The sequence below is a fragment of the Camelus dromedarius genome, chromosome 5 (genome assembly GCF_036321535.1).
Source record: "Camelus dromedarius isolate mCamDro1 chromosome 5, mCamDro1.pat, whole genome shotgun sequence".
Taxonomy (NCBI): domain Eukaryota; kingdom Metazoa; phylum Chordata; class Mammalia; order Artiodactyla; family Camelidae; genus Camelus; species Camelus dromedarius.
In genome coordinates this window covers 65,327,189-65,349,978 of record NC_087440.1, presented here as the reverse complement: position 1 = coordinate 65,349,978, position 22,790 = coordinate 65,327,189, and the positions used below count along the sequence as shown (strand labels likewise).

The 22,790-nt window shown below is 49.3% G+C and overlaps 1 protein-coding gene and 1 long non-coding RNA gene across 2 annotated transcripts; one reads left to right on the top strand and one right to left on the bottom strand.

The window, feature by feature from the left end:
- Positions 1-369: 369 nt before the first annotated feature.
- LOC116153572 (uncharacterized) lies at positions 370-13,462 on the bottom strand. The gene is made up of 3 exons (XR_004137422.2): positions 13,115-13,462; positions 12,599-12,683; positions 370-3,109 (listed from the first exon to the last, which is right to left on the bottom strand). It is a non-coding gene; the product is annotated as an uncharacterized LOC116153572 (long non-coding RNA).
- A 2,821-nt stretch (positions 13,463-16,283) lies between these two features.
- On the top strand, positions 16,284-21,727 carry ZFP36L1 (ZFP36 ring finger protein like 1). The gene is made up of 2 exons (XM_010976602.3): positions 16,284-16,502; positions 18,926-21,727. Exons 1-2 carry the CDS (start codon positions 16,446-16,448, stop codon positions 19,883-19,885), a joined length of 1,017 nt encoding a protein of 338 aa, XP_010974904.1. The 5' UTR covers positions 16,284-16,445; the 3' UTR covers positions 19,886-21,727.
- The last annotated feature ends 1,063 nt before the right edge of the window (positions 21,728-22,790 follow it).

The following is a 22,790-nucleotide window of genomic DNA, read 5'->3' as shown; positions in this document are numbered from 1 at the left end:
GATGCCTGGCCCAAAGAGGTCTCAGAGAATGTATGCCTTGACTCTTATTTAATTTAGATGTTTAAGTGAAGCATCTACAAATCAAACAGACTGCCCAAGATGGGGCGGCTCCACTGTGGTTCTGAGAGGCTAACGGCCATTTGCCAAAACTCCCAGCAATTGGACGCTTTATCAGTGCTTACGAGTGCTAGGGCACTTTGAGACCATTAATCTCATTTACTCTACACTCTGGAAAATGGGGTACTTGTGATTCTACCCATTTTCCAGTTGAAGAACTTGCCCACTCTGCTATAATGGCTGTCTGCTAGAAAAAAAAATTTCCTTTTGGTTTAAAATACAACAAAACCAATTAAAAAAATTTCCCCCCTGAGTTCAAAAGCAGTGCAAAACGGATAACAATCCCTCTGAATGTTTTTTTCCCATCCTGGGAGACCCTGAGGGGCAGGACACCACACCTGGTCCTCAGCATGTGTGGGGAGGAAAGTTGGAGGCACTTTCCTGATTCTGCTGGGAGTTGGTCTTCCTGTCTGTTCTCAAGCCCTCCCCAGCTCCAGGCAGGTCTCCCCACAGCCTCATCGCTTGTCCAAGAAAACATGTCCTTAGGAAGTAAATATCATGTTGCAAGAACCAATAAGATGAGAATCCCTGAGTTAAACTTTTTTTCAGCTTTTATGGAAACATTTTATTATGCAAAATTTCAAACATACACAGGAGACAGAGTGGTATGATGAACCCCCGTGTGCCCCTCACCAGCACCACCAACTCCTGGCCAATCCTGTCTGTTTAAATCATCATCTGCTTCCCCACCTCCCATATAATTTTGAAGTAAGTCTGATATATCAGGTCATACCACTTCATCTGTCAATATTTCAGTATGTATCTCACAAAATAATGGACTTTTTACATTTACCCGCACTGTCCTCATTTCGCTTAAAAATTAATCATGCCCCCTACATATTACCAAGATTCAGTGGGCATTCACATTTCCAGAACATTTTTTGAACTCTTTGCCTCTCTACTTAAAAAAAAACAAAAAACAAAAAACAAACCACAGCCCTGAAATAAGAATTTCTCAGCATTTGGTCATATCCTTACAATAGCTTCTAAAAGGACAGATTTCTGAATCTGGGCAGAAATGTCTGGTTATCAATTCTCTAAGGCCAACAATCACTTCTTAAACTCGCTCCCGCTACAGCTCTCCACTTGGCCGGGGTCGTGCATGTAGTGGGTGCCAGGTCAGCGTGTGCTGAGTTTCACGTGAGGATGAACACAGGGAGGGTGGGGATGCAGCACGTTGAGCTAATGCAGGAAGACTGGAGTGCAGCCCCCTGTGTCCTCCCACCCACACTCTGAGTGGCTGTCCTTGGCTTGCAGTGCAGTGCTCCACCCACCAGCTGCCTGGGCCTCCTAGGGGACCCTCTTCTCTCTCTGGCTCGGGATGCTTGACTATTTTCCAGTGACTCCGTGGAACCCCACTTTGTGGGGCCTCCAGCCGTCTTGGTCTTGCCAATTTGCTGCTTAACGTACAGCAACAGTTAAATGGGGGTGGTTTAGGGAGGGAGCTGCTCCCTGATGCCAAGTGCTTTGCTCATCTGTCCTCACGGCAGCCCCAGGAGATGGGTATTGCTGTCACTGCCATTTCACAGCAGACCAGACTAGGGGAGGGCAGGTGAGTGCCTTGCTGGCTTAGGAAGTGGCAGTGCCAGGATTTGAACGTGGTCACTCTGAACACTGGGCACTCTCCGTCACAACACATGGGTTCCCAAATGTTAAGACTCGTTTAGCAAACTGCTAGGCAACTTGGCCTAGGACCAGGCATTTATCCTTTTGAGGACAAAGCTCGACAAGTTGGGATCTGCAGTCACCACGCACTGTTCCCTGCCATGTTCACATCTTCCAGAACAGATATAGCATGACTTATTATTATACACACCCTTATTAGCAGATTAGCTCAGTTGAATGGAATACATTTTAGGTCATTCAGCCTCTAATTTCCTGGTTTGTCTTTTTCATGGTTAAATAATAGTTTGAGTCATAGATTACATGACTGTGACAGGTTTGAAGGTTAGGAAGGATGGGAAGAAACTAGGCTGGGTATCTAAGGCCACAACCTAGACATTATCCCTTCAGTACATTTTGTCACATCTCTCAGTTTTTGATAGAAGAAGAATGTGACTTTTGGAATGTACAGAATCAGGGTCAAGTACTTAAGAATTCTCGGAGGGAGAAGGGCGGTGCGGGCAGTTTTCTTTGTCCCAGTCAGTCAGTCCGTCTGCTTTTCCTTTGACTGAAATTTGCAGGAGCAGTTTTAGGTGGCCTAGTTAGGCTCGACCACTGTCCACGGGGAACCTGCTTCGCCCACCATGGACAGCCTGGGCACAAAAGCTGGGCACTAAGCCAAACTCACTCGCATGTTACTTGCTTTGCTTCTTGATTTTGCCTTGGTTTGCTTCAACTTTCTCCCAAGTCCTGCTGCTCTGGAGAAATGGAAGAGCGGGTAGAGGTGGTTTGATTAACTAAGGGAAATGGAAACGCTGAAGCAGACACAGAGGACAGAAGGCTGAATCAAGAGGCCAAGCAGACAGAGGGAGAGGAACCAGGAGCATTTTGTCCTGAGAGCGTTCGTGGGGTTTATGGACACAAGACAGTGAAGGTGAACTTCAAGAAGCTGTTTGCCCTTCGTGGCAATGGGAAGGCTGTGGCTATCATTGGGTCCCCTTGGGAATGCCTGGAGATAAATTTAAATCACCTAGATTGTTCCCAAAAGCTGCATGTGCTGGGACTCCTCTAGCTTTGTGTAGAGTTGGTCATACCATTCTTCCTTGAACCCGTGCTGTTCCAGGAATGGTGTGTCTGTGCGTTGGGTCAGCCCTGGTCCACAGACAGGTGCCTGGAATAAGCCTCCCTAGAAGATGCAAAGCTGGTAACCATCATATCTCACGCTCCATCATACCTCACGCTTCTCCTTTTCAGATTCTCCAGTGAGCCCCCCGATGCACCATGTTGGAAACCGCCAGATTCTGCGTGGACTAGACTCGTTTTCAGTCTTGTCCCAGGAAGGTCAGCCCTCACTCTGCAGAAGACCAATGGTGGGGGTGAGTTGGGAGGACTGTGGGAAAAACAAGAGCAAGAAGGAAAGCTTGCTTTTCTAAGACTGAGGTGTTTGGAAGAGTCTGAAATTCACAAAAAGCAGTCAGACTCAGAACACCCCGAGTGTGGCTGGTCAGGGCGAAGGCAGTTGTTCTGCATTCACTGCTGCCTCTTTTTCTCTCCTGGGTCTCTCTTTATTTTTAATTTTTTCTGGTGTTGTTTGCTTTCACATTTGTCTCTCTTTTCAGAATATCTGGCCCCTCTTCTTTTTCATTCCTCTTCCCACTCCACTCTGCCTTCTTAGCATAATTTTTTTTCCTTTTGGCATTCCTTGTTCTACATCTGGATTCCTGGACGGTTTATTTTGTCTGTTTCCTGAATTTCCCTCTTCTCCCATTTCTTATAGGTTTTTTTTTTTTTTTTTTTTTTTTTTTGGTTGTTATTCCTTTTCCTTCGACTTCAGGTCTTTCCCCTAAAGCTTTCTTTGGGCCACACAGGCTTTTATTCTTGTTCATCTGTTTAAGCAGTGCTGGCAAGAAGGAGGCCACAGCTGGCAGGCAGAGCCACGGTGGCAGAAGAGGACCTGGGTGTCTGAAGATTCTCCCCTAGCCCCAATATCCTTGGAAGAGGAACTTCCTTCTGGAGAGGGGGCTGGGACAGTGCTGCCCTGCCCCTGTGAGGGTTGACGTCGCCTGCCAGGCCCAGGATGAGGGTAGGGGGCAGATGGTGTTTCCTCCACGGTGTGTGGGCCTGGGCCCCGTTGCTCAGGGAGGAGATGGAATCAATCCTTCTCAGTGAACGGGTGGAGGACTCATCAGCTTCTGCCCAGAAAGGCTGAGGCTCAGGGGAGGTGCACCCATGGGGAATGTATCACTTGCAAAGCTCTGTGCTGAGGGTGGGAGGAGTTGCAGCATGGAGGTTGTTTCTTCGAGGAGTCTGGTATCCTTTGATCATTGTTCTCGGCCTGAAACCGGCCTGGGCGTCTGGAGCTGTCTGCTGGGGGGACCGAGGCAATTTCCCCGCTGAAGGTCTTTCCTTCCCAACACCCCCTAGCCCAGGCCTGTGGGAGTTCTGAGGGCACAAGGAGAATGCAAGAAGAGGCTGCTAATTGGGAGGTGTCTTAAAGGCTCTTGGCCACTGGGAGCAACACAAATGCCACCTGTGGGAGGCCTTGAGGGTCAGCCTCGGTACTGGGAGAAGCAGGTGGCACTTCTTGGTGGGGGCGGTGGCAGAGAAATCCTAGAAGTTGCAGCCTCACCCCTCCTTGTCTGGAGTGATGGGGGAGGTGGGTGAGGAGCGTCCGGGCTCTGCTCCCCAGCTGTCTGAGGCAAATCGACTGGAGTCCATCTGGCTGTCCTCCCCAGTCCAGGCTGGTGTCCCACCCTGGGCCATCAATGCCATTGGGTGCAGGTTGAGTCCTTAGCAGGCCCAGCTGAGGGGCGGATGCAGCAGTGCTCTGCCAGGGCACACCTGGGGCTGAGTTGCATTCTAGGGTGGAGGGGCCCCTGAGCACCAGGTGGACGCGCACTGAGCTGCTTGTCTTTTCCTCGGCGGCCGCATGCTTCTCTGGAAGCACTACCAGGGCCCTGGGCTTTCTCCATGTCTTGCGTCCTTGCCAGGTCCTATCTGCTCCTCATCATCATCGATGCACAATGTTCTCTGCCACTTTAGAGAAAACTGTTGCTTTATATCAAAGCTTGAGACAAACCTTTGCCTGTTTTATATTTTGCTTATCGTATGCTTACATTTCTTAAGCCTCCAGTCCTAGAGTCCTACTCTTGGGTCCAGCATCCTTTAAGACCCCTAGAACCACAAGCCTCAGGAGTCCCCAGGCCCTTAATCCTGGGCCCTGTGGACTTGGTTTCTCTGGTTCATGGCAGAGCCTCCTTCCTTTTCTGCACAGAGGGCGAGCCTAGACAGGGGAACCATTAGGGGCTGGCTGTTGGATTTTCTTCCAAGTTCTCCATTCCACTCTGGAGGAGAGCAGGGGTTGGGGGGCAGGACTCAGCCTCTTTGATGTAGGAATTCAGGTGGAGATTAGGATCTGGCAGCCTCTCGCCCTTCCCACCTGAGCGCAAAGCACACGCTCCTTCAATCTGCGGTCTCAGTGCTGCCTCGTTCCTGCCGCTTCCCTCTGCCCTCCCCCTTCCCACGCACCACGTTGTATAAATATTTACACCCCCGGGCTGGCAGGAATCTTTCTCCAGCTGCTTCCCTGGTCTCTGGGAGAGCTTGTTCTCTTACTGAACAGCTGCAGCAGATCTGGTTGCCTTTGGTCAGACAAGGGCAGGCCCCAGTTTGGGGGCCCGCGGTCTCCCTCTAGGGTGGAGGGTGCAGTTGGCGGGAGAAACTCAACTCTAAAGAAGTCACAGGGCTGTGGCAAAGATCCATGCTCTCCTCTGCCGGCTGCCTACTTGGCGACCCTCCAAGAACTGTCTGATCCTTGCTCTGGCTGGGGTGGTGGGTCCTGCTTCTCAAAGGAAAAGCTCCCCATGGTGGGGTCTGCCCCTCTCTGGGCTGGGTTTTGCTAGAGAAGCCTGGAGGATCATTAGAGCAAGCTGGCTGGTGCTAGGACAAAATCAGAACTTAGTGTACTTGCAAGCACTTTACAGTTTACAAGTAAGTGCTGTACCCTTGATCCTCCCTGAAGCAGATCCTCCACTTTAGAGCCGGAGAATCTTCATATCGGACCTCTTCCCAAGTCCTGCTCCAGGCCATCCTCCCTCCCACCAGTCCTGGTTCAGTCTTTCTACCTGGGGGCTGAGGAGTGGAGAGGACAGATGCCTCTTTCTCCATCTTCCTTGGTGACCCAGCAAGCAGGAATTTGCCAAGGACTCAAACTGCCATTTGTTGGGCTCCCACAGGCCCGTCCCTGTGCGAGGTACTTCCCCATATTCTCATGTAATTATTCAAGTCTTAAGCCCAGCAGATTTTTTAGCTTCCTTGTGTGTGTTTCCGTTTCCTGCCCTCAGACAGTCACGACCCTGTAGCAGCGAGCTCTCACACAGCCCTGTCCTCTGGTCCTTTTGAAGTCAGGACACCTCCAAGAGCCAGCCGGTGGACACTGATCTCACCTGCCTGCACTGGGTGTGCTGCCGCCTCCCCTCCTGTGCCTCGGTTTCCCCCATGTCTGAGGGAGGTAATTAATCTGTGCACCACAGAGCATCCCAAATGCAGCACAAAAACAAGTTTTAAAAGGAAACAGGGTGGTTTCATTTGACTCTCTTTTCTACATATGGGGATGTGTGTGACAGAGAGACTGTTCAGGTATCAGGTACTAAGAAGAATGTGTGTTTGGTGCTTGGGGAGGCTGAGGAGGAGGAAGACAGGGGTAACAAAGCCTGGATTTTATCAAGTAGTGCAGCCACTGGGGGTGCAGGTATAGGAACGGGTAGGGGGTTCTGGTGGGGGCCAGGGACAAAGGCCCCAGTCTCTTCCTACGCTCACACTTGTGCCAGGAAGCAGACAAGTAGATTCAGTCTCTCCCTCTCTGAGCTCAGACTCCTGGGACTGGGAGAAAAGCTGGTGTCAAAGGCGAAAGGCCCGGCACAGTGCTTGGTACTCAGTGGGTAGAGGGCCATCCCAAGGTGAGGCAGGGGCGGGGCGGGGCGGGCTGGGTTTGGCTTGCAGGGAAATGTGTGGAAAGAAAGTTAGAAAGCACAGCTCAGAGCCGTGCAGCTGCCAGATACTCCTGCTGCCGGCCTGCCTCCCCACCCCCAAAAGGTAAAACAAAACCCAAATAAAAGCCTGACCCGGCAGATATTAATACTCCAGAGCTGGGGCTGGTGCGCAGGCAGCCTCCCCCCTCTTCCCTCTTCTGTTTCTATAAGCGGCTGAAATAAATTTAGTGAAACAACCCCACCCGTCTGAGGGCCTAAGATTTCAGAGCAGTGGGACTTTTTACCCTGAAAGCCCCTGTTTTTCAGAGCTGAGAGCTTTTTGTTTAAATTCCCTTTGGGAATGGAATGCTCTCGATCTAAATTAGTTATTTTACTGCAATCATCTATTCCTCACAGATAAATGCTTTGACACAGTTTCTAGCCAATCTACAGATGCTCTACAGCTTAAAACAGTCAACTCTATGGGGCCACTGCCTAGTTGGATCCATTGGAATATTTATTGTAACATTATTCTTCGAGATGTCTGTGCATGTTCAGCCAATTCCCTCTGTGGTCTGTTGTACAGGACAGTGGTTGTGGCTGGTTACGCTACCAAAGTAGAGAGTTACTTATTGAGGGCCTACTGTGAGCTAGGCACTGTGCCAGGTACTGGGGGTTGAGCTGAGAGCAGAGAGAGCTTGCTCTCATGGACTGTCCATCCTGGTGGGAAGAGGGATGTCAAAAAGTTAGATGACTACAAAAAACTGGCAACTAATATCATAATTAGTAGTGAGAGACTGAATGGTTTTCCTTAAGGATGGGGTCCAGGTGAGCGTGTCCACTCTTGCCACGCTATTCAACATCATACTGGAAGTCCCAGACACGGCAATAAGGCAAGAAAAAGAAATTCAATGCACAAGAGTGGAAAGGAAGTAATTAAACTATTCCTGTTCACAGACAACATGATTGTCTAGGTTAAAAAAAAATCCAATAACAAAACTCAAGGAATCCACCAAAAAACCTTCTCAAAATTAAAGAGACTTTTGTAAGATGACAGGATACAAGGTCAATACACAAAAATCAACAGTATGTCTATAAACTAGCAATGAGAAATTGAAAACTGAAATTAAGAAAAAATTACAATACTGATGGCCCTTGAACAATGCTGGTTTGAACTGTGCAGGTCCACTTATTTTTTTCAATAGTAAATACTACAGTACTACGTGATCCAAGGTTGGTTGAATTTGCAGATGCGGAATCGCAGATATGAGGAACTGTGCATATTCCAGAGGGCCAACTATAAGTTATATGTGGATTTTTGAATGTGAGGAAGGTCAGTGTCCCTAACCTTTGCGTTGTTCAAGGACCAACTGTTGTTCCAAAAAAGGGGAGGGGGTGGACATTAGGTATAAATCTAACAAAACAAATCTAAGATCTGTGTGCTAAAAACTATAAAACACTGAAGAAATCAAAGAAGACCTAAATAAATAGACATATCATGTTCATGGATTAGAAGACACAGCATAAAGATGTTACTTCCTGAACTGATTTATGGACTTAATGCAATTCCAATAAAAATCACAGCAGGATTTTTTTGTTGTTATAGACAAGCTGAATCTGAAATTTACATGAAAAGGCAAAGGAACTAGATTAGCTAAAACAATTCTGAAAATTAAGAATAAAGTTGGAGGAATTGTACCACCTGATTTCAAGATTTAACTATAATGTTACCATAATCAAGACAGTGTGGTATTGGTGAAGGAATGGCACACAGATCAACGGAACAGAATAGACTCATACAAATATGGCCAACTGAATTTTGGATAGGTACAAAAGCAATTCAATAGAAAAATGACACTCTGTTCAATAAACAGTGTTGGGATTGGACTTCTATAGGCAATAAAATTGGGCTTCATCAGAACCTCCCATTTTATATAAAAACTAACTCCAAATTCATCGAAGTGTAAAACACAAAACTATAAAACTGTTAGAAGAAAAATAAATGACCTAGGGTTAGGTAAAGAGTCCTTAGATGTGTCACCAAAAGCATGATGCATAAAAGATAAAACTGATAAGTTAGACTTCATCAAAATTAAAAACTTCACTCTGTGAAAGATACTTTGTTCAGAGAGTGAGAAGATAAGGTACAGACTGGAGAAAACATTTGCAAATCACTTATTCAACAAAAGCCTACATCCAGAATATATAAAGAACCCCCAAACCTCACCAGTAAAAAAACAAGCAACCAGATTAAAAATGGGCAAAAGACTTGAACCCATATTTCACCAAAGAGGAAATACAGGTGGCAGATAGGCACACTAAAAGTTGTTTAACATCATTACCCGTTAGAGAAATGCAAATTAAAACCACAATGAGATACAACTACACATCTGTTAGAGTGAATAAAATAAAAAATACTGACAATTATAAGGGCTGCTAGGGATTCAGAGCAACTGGAAACTCTCACATATTGCTGTTGGAGATACAAAATGGTATATCCACTCTCAAATATGATCTGGCAGGTTTTTAAAAAAATAAACTTCAATATACACTTACCATATGACCCAGCAATCCCAGTCCTACTTACTTACCCTAGAGAAATAAGAACTTATGTTCACACAAAAATCTGTACACAGTGCTTACTGCAGCTATATTCACAATAGCCCTAAACTGGAAATAATCCAATGTTCTTTAACACGTGACTGCTTGTGTATACAAGTATATACACCACTTATGTGTATAAGTGGTGGTGCACCTATATAGTGAAATACTATTCTTCAATTAAAACGAATGAACTATTGCTACCTGCAACAACATGGATAAATCCCAAAGGCATTATGCTCTGTGAAATCATACAGACTGTATGATTCTAGTTGTATGGCATTCTGGAAAAGACAAAATGACAGTATAGAGAACAGATCAGCAGTTGCTAGAGTAAGAGATGGGGGAGGGTCTGACTATAAAGCGAGAGCATGAGGGAGTTTTTTAGGGTGATGGAATTGTTCTGTTTCCTGATTGAGGTGGTGATTACATGAACCTATTCACGTGTTAAAATTCATAGAATTGTACACCAAATAAAGGTCAGTTTTATTGTATGTTAAGTTAAATAGTAAAACAAAAGTTCAGGAATGAACAAATAGTCACAAATTGAAATAACTACTTTGAAGGAAGTGAACATTCCATAAGGACAGAAGAGAGAGGTCAGACACCTTGCCCTGAGGGGGCAGGGGGTGCCAAGAATGATTGAGGAAGTGATGCTTGAGCTGGGTTCTAAAGAATGATTTAGAATTTACTTGGGCCAAAGGAAAGTCAATTCAGATAGAAGAAATGGCATGTGTCAAGGCCCTGGGGCAGGAGGAAGGGTGGTTCATTTTCATCTGAAACTGACTAGAGTACAGGGAGTGCCTGAGGGGGGGTAGAAAAGGTGGTGGTGGGAAGAGGAGGGGTATGAAAGTCAAGACTGGAGCAGTAAAAGAGTCTGATTATGCTAGACTAAGGGTTTTATTTTATTTTATTTTTTAATTTTTTTTATTGAAGTACAGTCAATTATGTGTCAATTTCTGACGTGCAGCAAAATGTCCCAGTCATGCGTATACACACATATATTCATTTTCTTCTTTTTTATTTTTTGTTTTTATTTTAAAAGGGGTAGTAGCAAGGGTTTTAGGCAATTGTAACACAAGATCAGATCTAGGTTTTGAAAAAAATTACTTGGACTGCTGTAAGAGAGGGTTTGCAGGGTACACAGGAATCTTGGAGTTAGAAATAACTTCTAAAATAGAGTTTCTCAGTCTTGGTACTGTTGATACTTTGGGCCAGATAATTTTTTGTTGTGGGGGTGTGTGGGAGGTTGGCCTGTGCATTGCAGGATGTTTAGCAGCATTCCTGGTCTCTACCTTCTAGATGCCAGTAGCACTGACCTTTACCCCTCCAGCTGTGATAGCTTAAAATATCTCCAGACATTGCCAAATGCTCACTGCAGGGCAAAATCACCCCTGGTTGAGAACCACTGCTCTAAAGCAACCAAATCCAGTGTTTCTGGCTTCATAAGAGTCATCTAGGCAGCTTAGAAAATACAAATGCTGGGCCTCACCCCAGACCAACTGAAGCAATATCTTTGGAGACAGGGTGGGGCCTGGCAACGAGCATCTGCACATTTTTAAAAGCTCAGAGTGATGTTTGAGCACCACCAGCCTAGTCCAACCTTCTCCATCTATAGCTCAGAACACTGAAGCCTAGAGTAGAGAATGATCCACTGAACTGGAACAGAGTAGCTCTGGAATCCAATTCCCAACTCTTAGCTGGGTGCTCATTCCACTGAACCGTGTTGCCTCTTAACAGCTGCACAGAACATGTCCTGGGCAGACTGTGGAAGCCCAGTCTCCCTGAGTTACCTTCTGAACATCCCAGTGTTAAGGCTGCAGAGCCCAAGCCTTCCCTCCCTGCCATCCCTGGAACTCTTGCCTGTTTCTTCTCCTACTCCTGCTGTTAGATTCCTGGTGACCAAAGTGTCCTAATGGGTTCAACAGCAAGGGTTCAGTGAAAACTGAAAAAACGTACTGAGCACCTACACTGGACTTACTCCGGAGGCCCAGGTAATAGAGAGGCCTGGCCTTTGGGAGTTTATAGTCAAGTGGGGAGCAAACAAGTAATTTCCATAAAATGCTGGAGTGCTGCAGGCTGCTGTGGCACCAATAGGAGAGAGGCATTTTGCCTGCTAGGAAGCTGCCCCAGCAAAAGGAAGCCCCAGGGAGGGGTGTGCAGCAGCCATCAGCAACTGCTAGCAGCTTGGAATTACTGCAGGGAAAACGGCCATCTGACCTAAGCACTGTCTGTAAAGGGCTTCACCTTCCTGACCACCCCAGAGGCTAAGTGACCTGCTGGAAGTTGTGCAACTTGTGACCAATTGGCAGAGTTGGGGCTTCCCTTCAAAGTCTAGGTGGCTCAAAACTCCTGGGCTGTCCTATCCTTTGTTTCTAGGCAGGCTCTGGCAAGGCGGGCTGTAGGAGGGTGGTACAGCTGTGGGCTAGCCTGGGAACTTAATGGAACAGTGGGGCATCTCTGTAGGGAAAGTGTTAAACTGACCTAAGAATAAGGGTTTAGATATCCCACTGCAAAGCGATGAGACTCCCCCAGGGCCGAGCTATTCCTGGGGTTGGATCCTCAGCCTTAGCAGGAGGTGGTGGGCTCCCTGAGCTATACCCCCGAGGTTCCAGACACTGTGCAGAGCTGCATTTACAGTAGACCCTCAACTGCCCTCTCTTGAAGCCTCTGCCTGGTTCAGGGGATACTGGCCACTGAACTGGGCCCACTAAGCACTGTGAGGGGCTTGTGGACATGGAGAGATAGAAAGATCTGGCTTTCACTGGCTATCAACAGGGCCCTGGTGATCTAGTTTTCAGAAATATTTGTGACAACAATCAGGTATTTTTCACTCGGACAGCAGGTTTGCACTACCTCATCCTGACTCACCTTGCTCTTCCCCAGTGCCCTCTCCCATTTTCCAGGCCTCAGGGCCTGCCTTGTCGAGGGCTGGGGCTGGGGTCAGAGAGTGATCCAGATCAAAGCTGTCGGTTGACCATTTCATGGATCTCTATAGTGAAGAATTTCTTAAAGAGAATACTCCCAGAATTCATTTTGTACTGTAATAAGGCCCCAAGAATGGTTTAGTTTATATGCAATGGCAAGGAATATACAAGGGTTCTGCTAGGCATGAAACTAGGCACTTTATTGGCCAATTTTAGGTAGTATTATTATTGCTATTTTAGAGGTGAGGAAGCTGAGGCTTTGGCCAAGGTCTTGAAAAGTCACACAGCTAGAAAATGGCAGAGCCATCCCAAATGGCGCAACTTCAAAGTCCTGGACCACTGATTCTCAAACAATGTTTGAGTCACTAAGAGGACACTTACTAAGAATGTAGATTCCTGGTCCCACCTCAAAGCATCCGATTCACTGGGCCTGGATCCAAGCTGAGGAATCTGCATTCCATAAGCACTGCAGGTAAATATGAACCAAGTAACTCTCCTGGTTCAGGGCAGCACTTGGCCCTTCCTCCCTATTTTTCTAATCCAGGAACCTGGCCATTGTCTCAGAGTCTCAGGTAGCAGAGGTTGGAAGAAAGGAGGGGGCCGCATCAGAAGAATCTGGGTCTTTTTTGCAAATAACCTGAAGCCAGGGAGGAAGTGCAACATGGCAGGTCCTGTGCTGCAACCAGGGCCAGAAGGGGGCTCTGGAGAGGGAGTGCCTTGGACGGCATTGGTGACAAGGCCTGGCCATCAAGGGGTCAGCGGCCCGATGCTCCACATGCTCACCTGCCGCGAGGTGCGCCCAGACTGGCCGATGAATTTATCTGTCGCGCTTCCCTAATTCCGAGGACTTTCACTTTCCCCCTTTCACAAAACCTAACACCCCTAAGCCAAAAATACCTGGCTAGCCCCTTCTCGAAAGGGGATCGGCTCCGTGCGAGCGGGGAGGGCCCGGAAGTCGGGCCTGGGACGGCGGACCTGGCCCATCTCCTCCCGGTCGGAAGAAGCAATGCAGGTGAAGGGGCGGCCTCTCCGGGCCCCGCGCGAACGAGGAAGCCAAAGGCTGAGCGCAGAGCGCAGGAGGCGGGGGAGGGTCGCGCGCGCCTCCCCTCAGGCTTCCTGCCCGGGTCTTGGTTCGCTGCTGTTCCCGCCACCACCGGGCACCTGCCGAGAACGTCCAGGCGGGGGCAGGAGGGCTCTGGGCTTCCTTGGCCGGCTGGACTCTGTTCCCCGGCCCGCTGGGGCGCGGATGCCAGGTCAGCGAAGGGTTAAGGAGGCCGGCTCCCTTACCCTTGGAAAGTCCCCGAAATGACGTAGCAACCCGACAATTAAAAAAAGAGTTTAATTATAGAGACAGGCTCTGGGAGCTGGAACAAACCCGGTCGGTCGGTGGGGCCGGTAAACAACTCTTGAGCGAGCGGGACAGGCTGGACACCGCCCGCTGAGCCCGCGGCCCCGGGAGCGGGGGAGGGGAGCGCCCTCCGGGAGTTGGAGAAGCGGAGGAAATTCGAGGAATCGGCGTTCTCTTTGGGGGGAGTCTTTTTAGCCAGTCTGGGACGCCCAGGCCCTATGATGATGCTTTAGGCCGGTCCCGCAGTCGCAGAGGAAAAGCGGCGTCACCGAGAGAGGGGCACATCGGGTGCGGGTCCGGGTTGGCCCTGGGCCCCGCCCGCTCAGGGTCCCCTTCCTCCATCCCCCTCGCGTTCCATCCCCGTTTCTTCGCCCCTCCCCCGTTCCCCCCAGCAGAGCTTCGCGAACCCTCTAGATTTAAAGACCAACGGGTCCTTTGGTGGGAGGGGTGGGTAGTGAGGGAATCAAAAACCGAAGTAGCTTCACATCAGGACGCAAACTAACCTTGTGGTTTTAACGCGCACCCTACTCTGTCCTGAAATCTGGAACTCATTACCTCATCACTAACAAACTGCACTAAACGCTCCCCCCAACTCCGTCTTGGGAGTGGGGAAGAGAGTGAGCAAACATCCCTTTAAGAAAAAAACTTACATTTGAATGATTTAAATTAAGGTGGATGGAAGTTATTTCCCTTTCTGGCGCTTGCCAGATTTCAAGAAAAGCTGAAAAATGGGAGCGGGGGAGGGAAGCAACAGGCGGCTGGACAGCAAAAGAAGAAAAAGCAAGGGACAGCGGCTGGTTAAAAATGGGGGCCATCAATTTAAGTCAGAGGGGACAAATAAAAGCAGGCCGGAAGGGGGATCACGTAGGTTTGTGCTGCAGCAAAAATTTTGTGTTTGGCGAAGATGAAAAACAACAGGTTCCTAAAACAGTTGTGATTTGGAAGTTTTCCGGATTTGCTCAGAGGCTGACGAATAAATAAGACATGCAGTGAAGAGCGTGTGCGTGTCGAATAAATAAGACCGGCAGTGAAGTGTGTGTGTGTGTGTGTGTGTGTGTGTGTGTGTGTCTGTCTGTCTGTCTGTCTGTCTCGAGAGTGCTACTCATGCGCTCTGCTCGGCTCGCCGCGTCCTTTCCAAAGAAACGTGCTCATAATGGGGTGACCTAATTACATCGCAATGGAACCCGCTCTGAACCATTCAGCGCACAGGGTTTCATAACAGACCCGGCGGCCTCGAGTGCTGGGAAGAAACGTGCGAGGGCCGAGGAGGCGGTCGGGCACGCGGGGAAATAGGAAAGAACTGAAGCCTCGCGATTTCCGTCGCGGTCTCCACTCCAGCACCTCAGCGGAGGCTGAGGAGGCGGTTGTAGACGCGTTAACAACTTTATATGTGGGTAGGTGGAGGGGCATCCGAACCAATGAGTAAATAAATATATACTTTCCAGTTTTCAAAGGAGTGATAATCAGTTGGGGGCCTTTCTGTTTAGAGGATCCCGTACCTTCCGCCCCCATGCCGCCAAAACAGCGCAGTGTGACAAGCCATATGTTCCGTTCCTGCGGGGGCGGGGGAGAAACAACAATAAGTTAAGCGTCGCCTCCCCCATCTCTTTACCTTCATTCTTACCAAAGTAACTTTAAAAAATTGTTTAAGCGTCTAGGGGTGTGAATATTGGTAGGGGGAGTTTCGACGCAGCCCAGGGTTCAGAGCAGGCGGGGAAAGTTGTGCGTCGCTGGGTGGGTTTTCTTGGGGGGGGGGCAGTGAAGGGGCGTTCATGAGCAGTCAGGTTTTCTTAACAAAAATGTTTAAAGATTGATGCGGGAAATAAATACCACTCCCAGGCCTGTTAAAACAAACAATCCTCCCGGGCGGTGGTCTTTTTCGCGACACCCCCTCTCTGGCCCACACTCGGACGGTCTTCGCTGCAAAGCGAGCGGGAGTGTAGACGCGTGCGGCGAGCTTAATCACTCTGCTCGCCCCCGCCAGGCCAGATCTTACCGAGTAGGGGGAAGTCTCCCTACTCCTTCCCCCACAACGCTCCCCCCGGCCCCTGGAAAGAAAAACAACAAAACCCTAGAGTTAAACGCTCTGTGTGCCCCAAATTTCCAATCTTTTCTCCCCGCGGGGTTTGCGGAGGGGGCTGAGTGCGGAAGGGAACTCAGGAAAAGAGTAAGTTGTGCGGCCACTTGGGGAAGTTTCAAGGGAGATCTGCTCAAGATGGAAACCGCAGCCCGGGCGCTAAGGACGGGCTTCTGCTCCTGCTTGCAAAAAGAGAAAGTCGAGCCCGCCTTCCTGCCCGACGAAAAAACAACAACACAACAACAAGAACCCCGAAGAGGGTGGAATGAGTGATGTCACACAGCCGCGGTAGCAGGCTGACAAAGGGGGGGTGTCCCCCCCCCCCCGTAGCGAGCGGCCCCAGAGAGGGGCGCTTCCAGCGCGGGGTAGCCAAGCGAGCGGACTCGAAACTTTTCCTCTTTAAGAAAAAAAAGTTGTGCGCGACTCTCAGTGGGGTTTTTTTTTTTTTTTTTTCTTCGCCTTCTTTCCTCGTCTCCCCTCCCCCTTCTTCCTTTTGAAAGTTTCTTTTTTTTTTTCTCCCGAGTTTGACCGCATGGCTGATTCAACTTGAGTGTCAATCAACTTTTTTTCCTCCTCTTCCTTATTTAAATAAGTTTAAAGCTCCTCCTCCCCCTCCAGCCCACCAAATCTGAAACTTATATAAATTGGGCTTCGCGCGCCCCAACCCGGGAGTCAGAAAGGCGAGGGGCGCAGGGAGCAGGCGTGTGGGACTCCAGACCGCAGAGCCGGAGGCTGCGCCTTCCCCGCACCGGGACCTTCACGGCACGCCAGATCCTCGTCCCTGCCCTGTGTGAGCGCCCAGAATGACCACCACCCTCGTGTCTGCCACCATCTTCGACTTGAGCGAAGTTTTATGCAAGGTAAAGTTGGGCGGAGCGTTTGCTTTTCAAAGTCTTTTTCTTTTTTCTTTTGTCCTCAAAAAGAACCCTCAAAAGTTTAGGTCTGGGAAGGCAGGGGTAAGAGGAGAAGTGAGATGGTTGTTTTCTCCGCCGCATTTTCCACCCCCTACCCCAGTTTGAAGGAATTTGGCTCTCCTCCCCACCCTTCGAGTTTCAGCAGTTCCTGGCAGGGATTACATGGGAATCTGGAGACCAGAGTTTGGAAGTTTGGGGGGACAAAGTTTGCGTGGGGCTTCCCGGGGGACGCAGGGCATTGACCGTGATTGGGGCAGTTTTTCTTTCATTCTTTCGTCCGTAACGTGCTGCTTTTGAGCCCATTTTCGCTAGTCGGCTCGGTTTCCCTGGGCGCGCTCTGGGTGTCGCCGCTGCCGGGAAGGGTTCGAGTCTCTCCAACCACATTGCCCGACTGTGGGTCGGGAGGTGGGTGTCCCTCGGGAAAGCGAGTCTCAGGACGACGTTTTGGTAGGTTTCCCCCTCTGTTTTGGAGAGGCTGGGATCTGCGAGAAAAAGGCCATGAGTTGTGATTCAAAGGAGTCTGCAGTGGGACTTCAGTTCGCCCCAGCCCGGCCAGACTTCCTCCTGTAATAGCCGATCGTGATGCAAACTTTGGGGTGAAAATGAAACTCGGGTTCACCTCTGTACTTGTTTTTCGAGGCACCTCTACTCGTCGATACGGAGGGGATGGGGGGACACGACGACAAAATACTGGTCTGAGCACAAGGTTCTCGAGGAGGAAGGGTTTAATGGGGGCCTGCTTAAGACGTTTAGCTTGCTAGCCGGTGTGGAAATTAGCAAGTTTTAAATCTGGGATGTTCCAGGAGTGCGGTTTACGTGTACTGAACAAAAGGCCTGTGGATGTTAAAATTTTTTCGCCCCCTCTCCCCAATTTGAAAGAGGGAAGCTGCTAGGCTACTTTTAATTGCCAAAGTGTTTTGCCTTCTTTTAAACACGTCGGGTCATGTTGCTCTCTTTTCCCAGCTTGCTTCTCCAGTCGGTGCAGCTGCCAGGGCCCCAGGGCTGCAGGGTTGGGGTGCAGGGACACCCTGGAGCTAAAGAGTAACATCAAAAAAGTGTGAATTTCAGCTTCCTTCCATCCCTGCGCTTTCCCAAACTCCAGTCGCCCTGGCGGCTGCCTGAACTCTCCAGCACTTCTTCCCTCTCTTGCCGGCTCTCCTGCTCTTTGATCTGTTTCTCTCTTTCCCCCTCTCCCCCTGCAGGACTTTTTAAATGAACCTCATTGTTGGGAACAGGCTCTCAACTTGGTTCCTGTAATCCGCTCCGTGGGGTGGTTGCTGTTACAGATTCCCGATCCCCCGCAGCTGATCCTAAGGGACCAGCTTTAGAATCTGCACAATGACACCCACTTAGGCTAGGGGCCAACTCCCAGGTCCCCTGCTCACACCCTTTCCAAATCTTGAGTACAGTTTGGGCAGGTGAGCAAGGTCCCATTGGAAGACAAACCTGCCTGCGGTGGCTCTGCTTCCCTCCCCCAAATCCATTACTGACTGGGAGGTGGGAGAGGGGATGTGGTGCTTTTCTTTTCCTTCCCACCTGCAGCTTTGCGTTAAAGATTAAACACTGGCGCTCTTATCCAAGTCTGCCCTCGCAGCCAGGAGACTAACTGCAAAGGCATCTTCCCAGCGGAGGGGGGTGGGGTGGGTGGTGAATAGTGGGAGAGATCATTGTAGAAGGCATCCCTTCTGGGAGCATGGGGCAGTGAGTTACATTTGGGAATCACCTCCCACCCCCACCAGGGATTTCTCCTCCTGGCCCTCCCTCTCCCCTTCTCAGCAAGGTAAACCAAAGGCAGTCTGGAAACCTGTTGCCAAAGGAGGGGAACACTTCTGAAGGAGGAAGTTGAGAGTCTTAGGCCAAGTCGTGGGGCGTGAGGTGGGGGGTGGTCAATTAAGCAGGGACTGATTAAAAAGAGACCTAGCTCATAGTCGGTCTCCTGAGGTTTACCTGTTTTTGTTAGGGGGGTGGGATACTAGAGTTTGTGAGTTGTGTGAGATATTTTAAACTGAGGAATCTATTTGGGAGGTAAAGAAGTTGGATTTTATGGATAAAAGTGGTAGCATTGGGGACAGGATATGAGGGTGCATTCCAGGGATCCGCACGGAGTAGGTGCATGTGTAAGAGTTTCTTACACAGGCCAGGATTTTTGTAGTTTCTTATGCGTGGGGCCAAAGTAAACCCTTGTTGCTGGTCAATGGGAGAAAGAGGGGGGTAGCGGGGCTTGCCAGGGCATAGGTGGGGACAGTTCCTCTGAGAGAGAGGGAGCATTTCTCATTGTGGAGGGAGCTGCCCTTAGTAGGTAAGCCTTCTTGGGCCTGGTGGATGGCCTTTTCACTAATCATGGTCTCTCTTCTCTCTCTCCCCTCCAGGGTAACAAGATGCTCAACTACAGTACACCCAGTGCCGGGGGCTGCCTGCTGGACAGGAAGGCGGTGGGCACCCCTGCCGGTGGGGGCTTCCCCCGGAGGCACTCCGTCACCCTGCCCAGCTCCAAGTTCCACCAGAACCAGCTCCTCAGCACCCTCAAGGGCGAGCCAGCTCCAGCTCTGAGCTCTCGCGACAGCCGCTTCCGAGACCGCTCTTTCTCAGAAGGCGGCGAGCGGCTGCTGCCCACCCAGAAGCAGCCAGGGAGCGGCCAGGTCAACTCCAGCCGCTACAAGACGGAGCTGTGCCGCCCCTTCGAGGAGAACGGCGCCTGTAAGTACGGGGACAAGTGCCAGTTCGCACACGGCATCCACGAGCTCCGAAGTCTGACCCGCCACCCCAAGTACAAGACGGAGCTGTGCCGCACCTTCCACACCATCGGCTTCTGCCCGTATGGGCCCCGCTGCCACTTCATCCACAACGCCGAGGAGCGCCGTGCCCTGGCCGGGGCCCGGGACCTCTCCGCTGACCGTCCCCGCCTCCAGCATAGCTTTAGCTTTGCTGGGTTTCCCAGTGCCGCTGCCACCGCCGCTGCCACGGGGCTGCTGGACAGCCCCACGTCCATCACCCCACCCCCCATCCTGAGCGCTGATGACCTCCTGGGCTCACCCACCCTGCCCGATGGCACCAATAACCCCTTCGCCTTCTCCAGCCAGGAGCTGGCGAGCCTCTTTGCCCCTAGCATGGGGCTGCCTGGGGGTGGCTCCCCGACCACCTTCCTCTTCCGGCCCATGTCTGAGTCCCCTCACATGTTTGACTCTCCCCCAAGCCCTCAGGATTCTCTCTCGGACCAGGAGGGCTACCTGAGCAGCTCCAGCAGCAGCCACAGTGGCTCAGACTCCCCTACTTTGGACAACTCAAGACGCCTGCCCATTTTCAGCAGACTTTCCATCTCAGATGACTAAACCAGGGTAGGGAGGGACCCCCTGCCTACTCCATCCCCACCCCCACCCCGCACCCAAATCCTCTACCCTCACCTCCCTACCCATCTGATTCCTGACAAACCCCTACATTAATAAGGTTAAGCTCAACCCCTGTCCCCTAGAACCTTGGAATGCCCCCTCCCTCCCCCTCTTTTAAACCCCCCTAACATAAGGACAAGTCAATTTGTCAGTAGCTTCCTCTGGCTTGAAACTCCCTCCCCTCGATTTTATAGCCCACTTACCATGCATAACAGACAAGTTCCATATTTGTCAGTAGATGCCTTTTTTCCGGCTTAAGCCTTAAGTGCCAAATCACAAAAGAAAAAGCAGTAACAGTTTACAGAAGCAACTTAGTGCCTTGTAATCTAACTTTGTCACTGTGACTACATTACCTCTTCAGCGCCAGAGGGCACCCGTGGGCCTCCCGGAGCCTCTGCCCAGGGGGAGGGGGAGGTGGGGGGGGAACCCAGAACCAGCAGCTCCCTCCACTGGCAACACAATTGCACCTTCCCTTGTTTCGGTCTCCCACACACTTCCTCCTCCCCTCTCCCCAGTAGCCCCTGCACCCCCCTTGGGAGAGCTGTTGCCAGACTTGGGTTTTTGGGGAAACCTATCTTGACATTCAAAACCTTTTCTTCCCGACCTGAACCTCTGTTGACTAATCTTGCCTGGGTTCGTGTAGGTCTACAGGAAGGAAGACTGCAAACGTGAACGAAGATTGTGACATAAGTGGGACTTTGTGATTTAATTTTTTTCTTTTTTTTTTAAGTGGGGAGGAAGGGGAAGCTAGATGGACTATGAGAGACTTGATTTTGGTGCTAAAGTCCCCAGTTCATATGTGACATCTTAAAAAAAAATAACAACAAAAAAAATGAGAGAAAAGCTTAAAAAAAACATGTAAGGGGTGAGCAGTTAATGGTATTCATTCCACATACAATATCTGTGTAAAACGATTTCCCGTAGAAGTAGCTTTAATGGTTTTTGCTCTAGAATACCGTAGGTCTATCGTTAGAGCACTCACGCCATGCTTTTTTCCCTGGGTTTTAAACTTCATATAACTTTCAGAAATTGGAGAGCAAAAATTTTGCTTGTCACTGCACATCAATATAAAAAAGCTTATTTAACTTATCAAAACGTATTTATTGCCAAACTATGCTTTTTTTTGTTAATTTTGTTCATATTTATCGGGATGACAAATCCATAGAATATATTCTTTTATGTTAAATTATGATCTTCATATTAATCTTAAAATTTTGTGACGTGTCTTTCCTTTTTTTCCACAGTTTTAATATATTATTCTTCAACGACATTTTTTTGTAACTTTACACTTTTTTTGGTTATTTTATTTTAAAAAAATGAAAAATTAATTTAAAAAAATGCAAAAAACTGTTGGATTATTTATTTTAGAAATTTCCCCCCTTTGTGTTGGACTGCAAATTGAGTTTCTTTCTCTTTAGGCCTTTCACAACTAGGACTGAGAATGTATGTAGAAGTCCTGTGACAGTACAGAAGGAAAACAACTTTTTATGTATTGCTTCTAAAAGGGAAAAAAAAAAAAGAAACCCTTTGACTTCCACGTGCCCATCTCAAGACATTCCGATTGCAGATTTGAGGTTCTGGATTCCAGGTTTTGGAGTTTTCCAATGTTAATGCAAACAACTGGCACACACACGTTAAGATGAATGTAATTATTATTCCTCTTGCTGGTCACTACCGTTGCTTTCTATTTCTCTTTCTTTGTGTGAATTTATTTAAAAGAAAAAAAAACTTTTTGTAACGACTATTTGCAGTTTAAAAATCAATAAACCCCGTTTTTACAAGAAACATTGATGGTGAAGCTGGTCTTACTTGGTTTGTGTTCTACTCTACCTGCGGGCTTGTCGTTTGTAGACAAGGTAGGTGCTGGGAAGAGGAGGAGGAGGGCATGGGTTGATTTCTTCTCATCCTTAGAGCTAAACCAGTGGCTGGTTCCTTTCGTTGAGGCTGGAAGGCTGCTGAACTTAGAGGGGATGGGGTGGAGGTGTATCGCAAAGCAGCCTGTATTTCTGTTGTCTGCCCAGTGTGTTAGTTGTTGACAAGGAGCCAGCCTCACCTACCTGTGCAGCCTCAGAGGGTCTCCCGGAGAGCTTAGGCATGGGGGCTTCCAATCTCTGCCCAGCCTGTGGGCTTAGTTCTTTTGGGTGGTGTTTGAGGTGCTGGAATGGTGAAGAGGGGAATGTGGCACATGGCATTCCAGTGAATCTCCAGTGCATTCTTTTACTTGGGTGTTTCCAGGCTCTTTTTTTACCCACACAGGAAACTGACCTGAAGCCCTAGCTGCTTAACACCTATCTGGGGTGGGTATGATGAACCACTGCAGGCTCAGGAGCTTCCAGGGTGGTGAGGGGCCCAATCACAGGGCACTGGGGGCAGGGGTGGTTTCACTTGGCTCTAACATATGCTGTACTTGGAGGGCTGTTAAGGGGAAGGGTATTAAAATGGCCAGCATAACAGGAAGTCAACAGTTCCCACCCCTTAATGCTTGTTGCACCTCCGATGCCATGCAAGACAGCCTGTCATCTTGCGGAGGGTAAGGACCCCCAGCCAAGGCCGGATGATTACTTAGAGGGGGTGTTTTGCCTGCCATCGAGAGGTTGGATCCTGAAACCCCTGAGTCTGGTTCTTGGGAAGATTTTTGGGGGGAGGTAGGGATGGATATTGTAATTTGAGGTATGGCTGTCTTCAGTTCCTTGCATTCAGCAGGTTTTGAGGGTAATCTGAATTTCCACTTGAACTCCACCTGGCCTCTCCCAAAGTAGGCAGGTCTGCAACAGACATCAGCTGGGCCAGGGCTGACCTTGAGGCTGGGGGAGACCTACCTTAGGTACCCTGTTGACTCTTCTTTCCC

Excerpts from the sequence above, each read along its gene's own strand:
- ZFP36L1 (XM_010976602.3), top strand. The coding sequence starts at position 16,446 with ATGACCACCACCCTCGTGTCTGCCACCATCTTCGACTTGAGCGAAGTT. Across the intron at positions 16,503-18,925 it reads TGAGCGAAGTTTTATGCAAG|GGTAACAAGATGCTCAACTA; the intron begins GTAAAGTTGGGC and ends TCTCCCCTCCAG.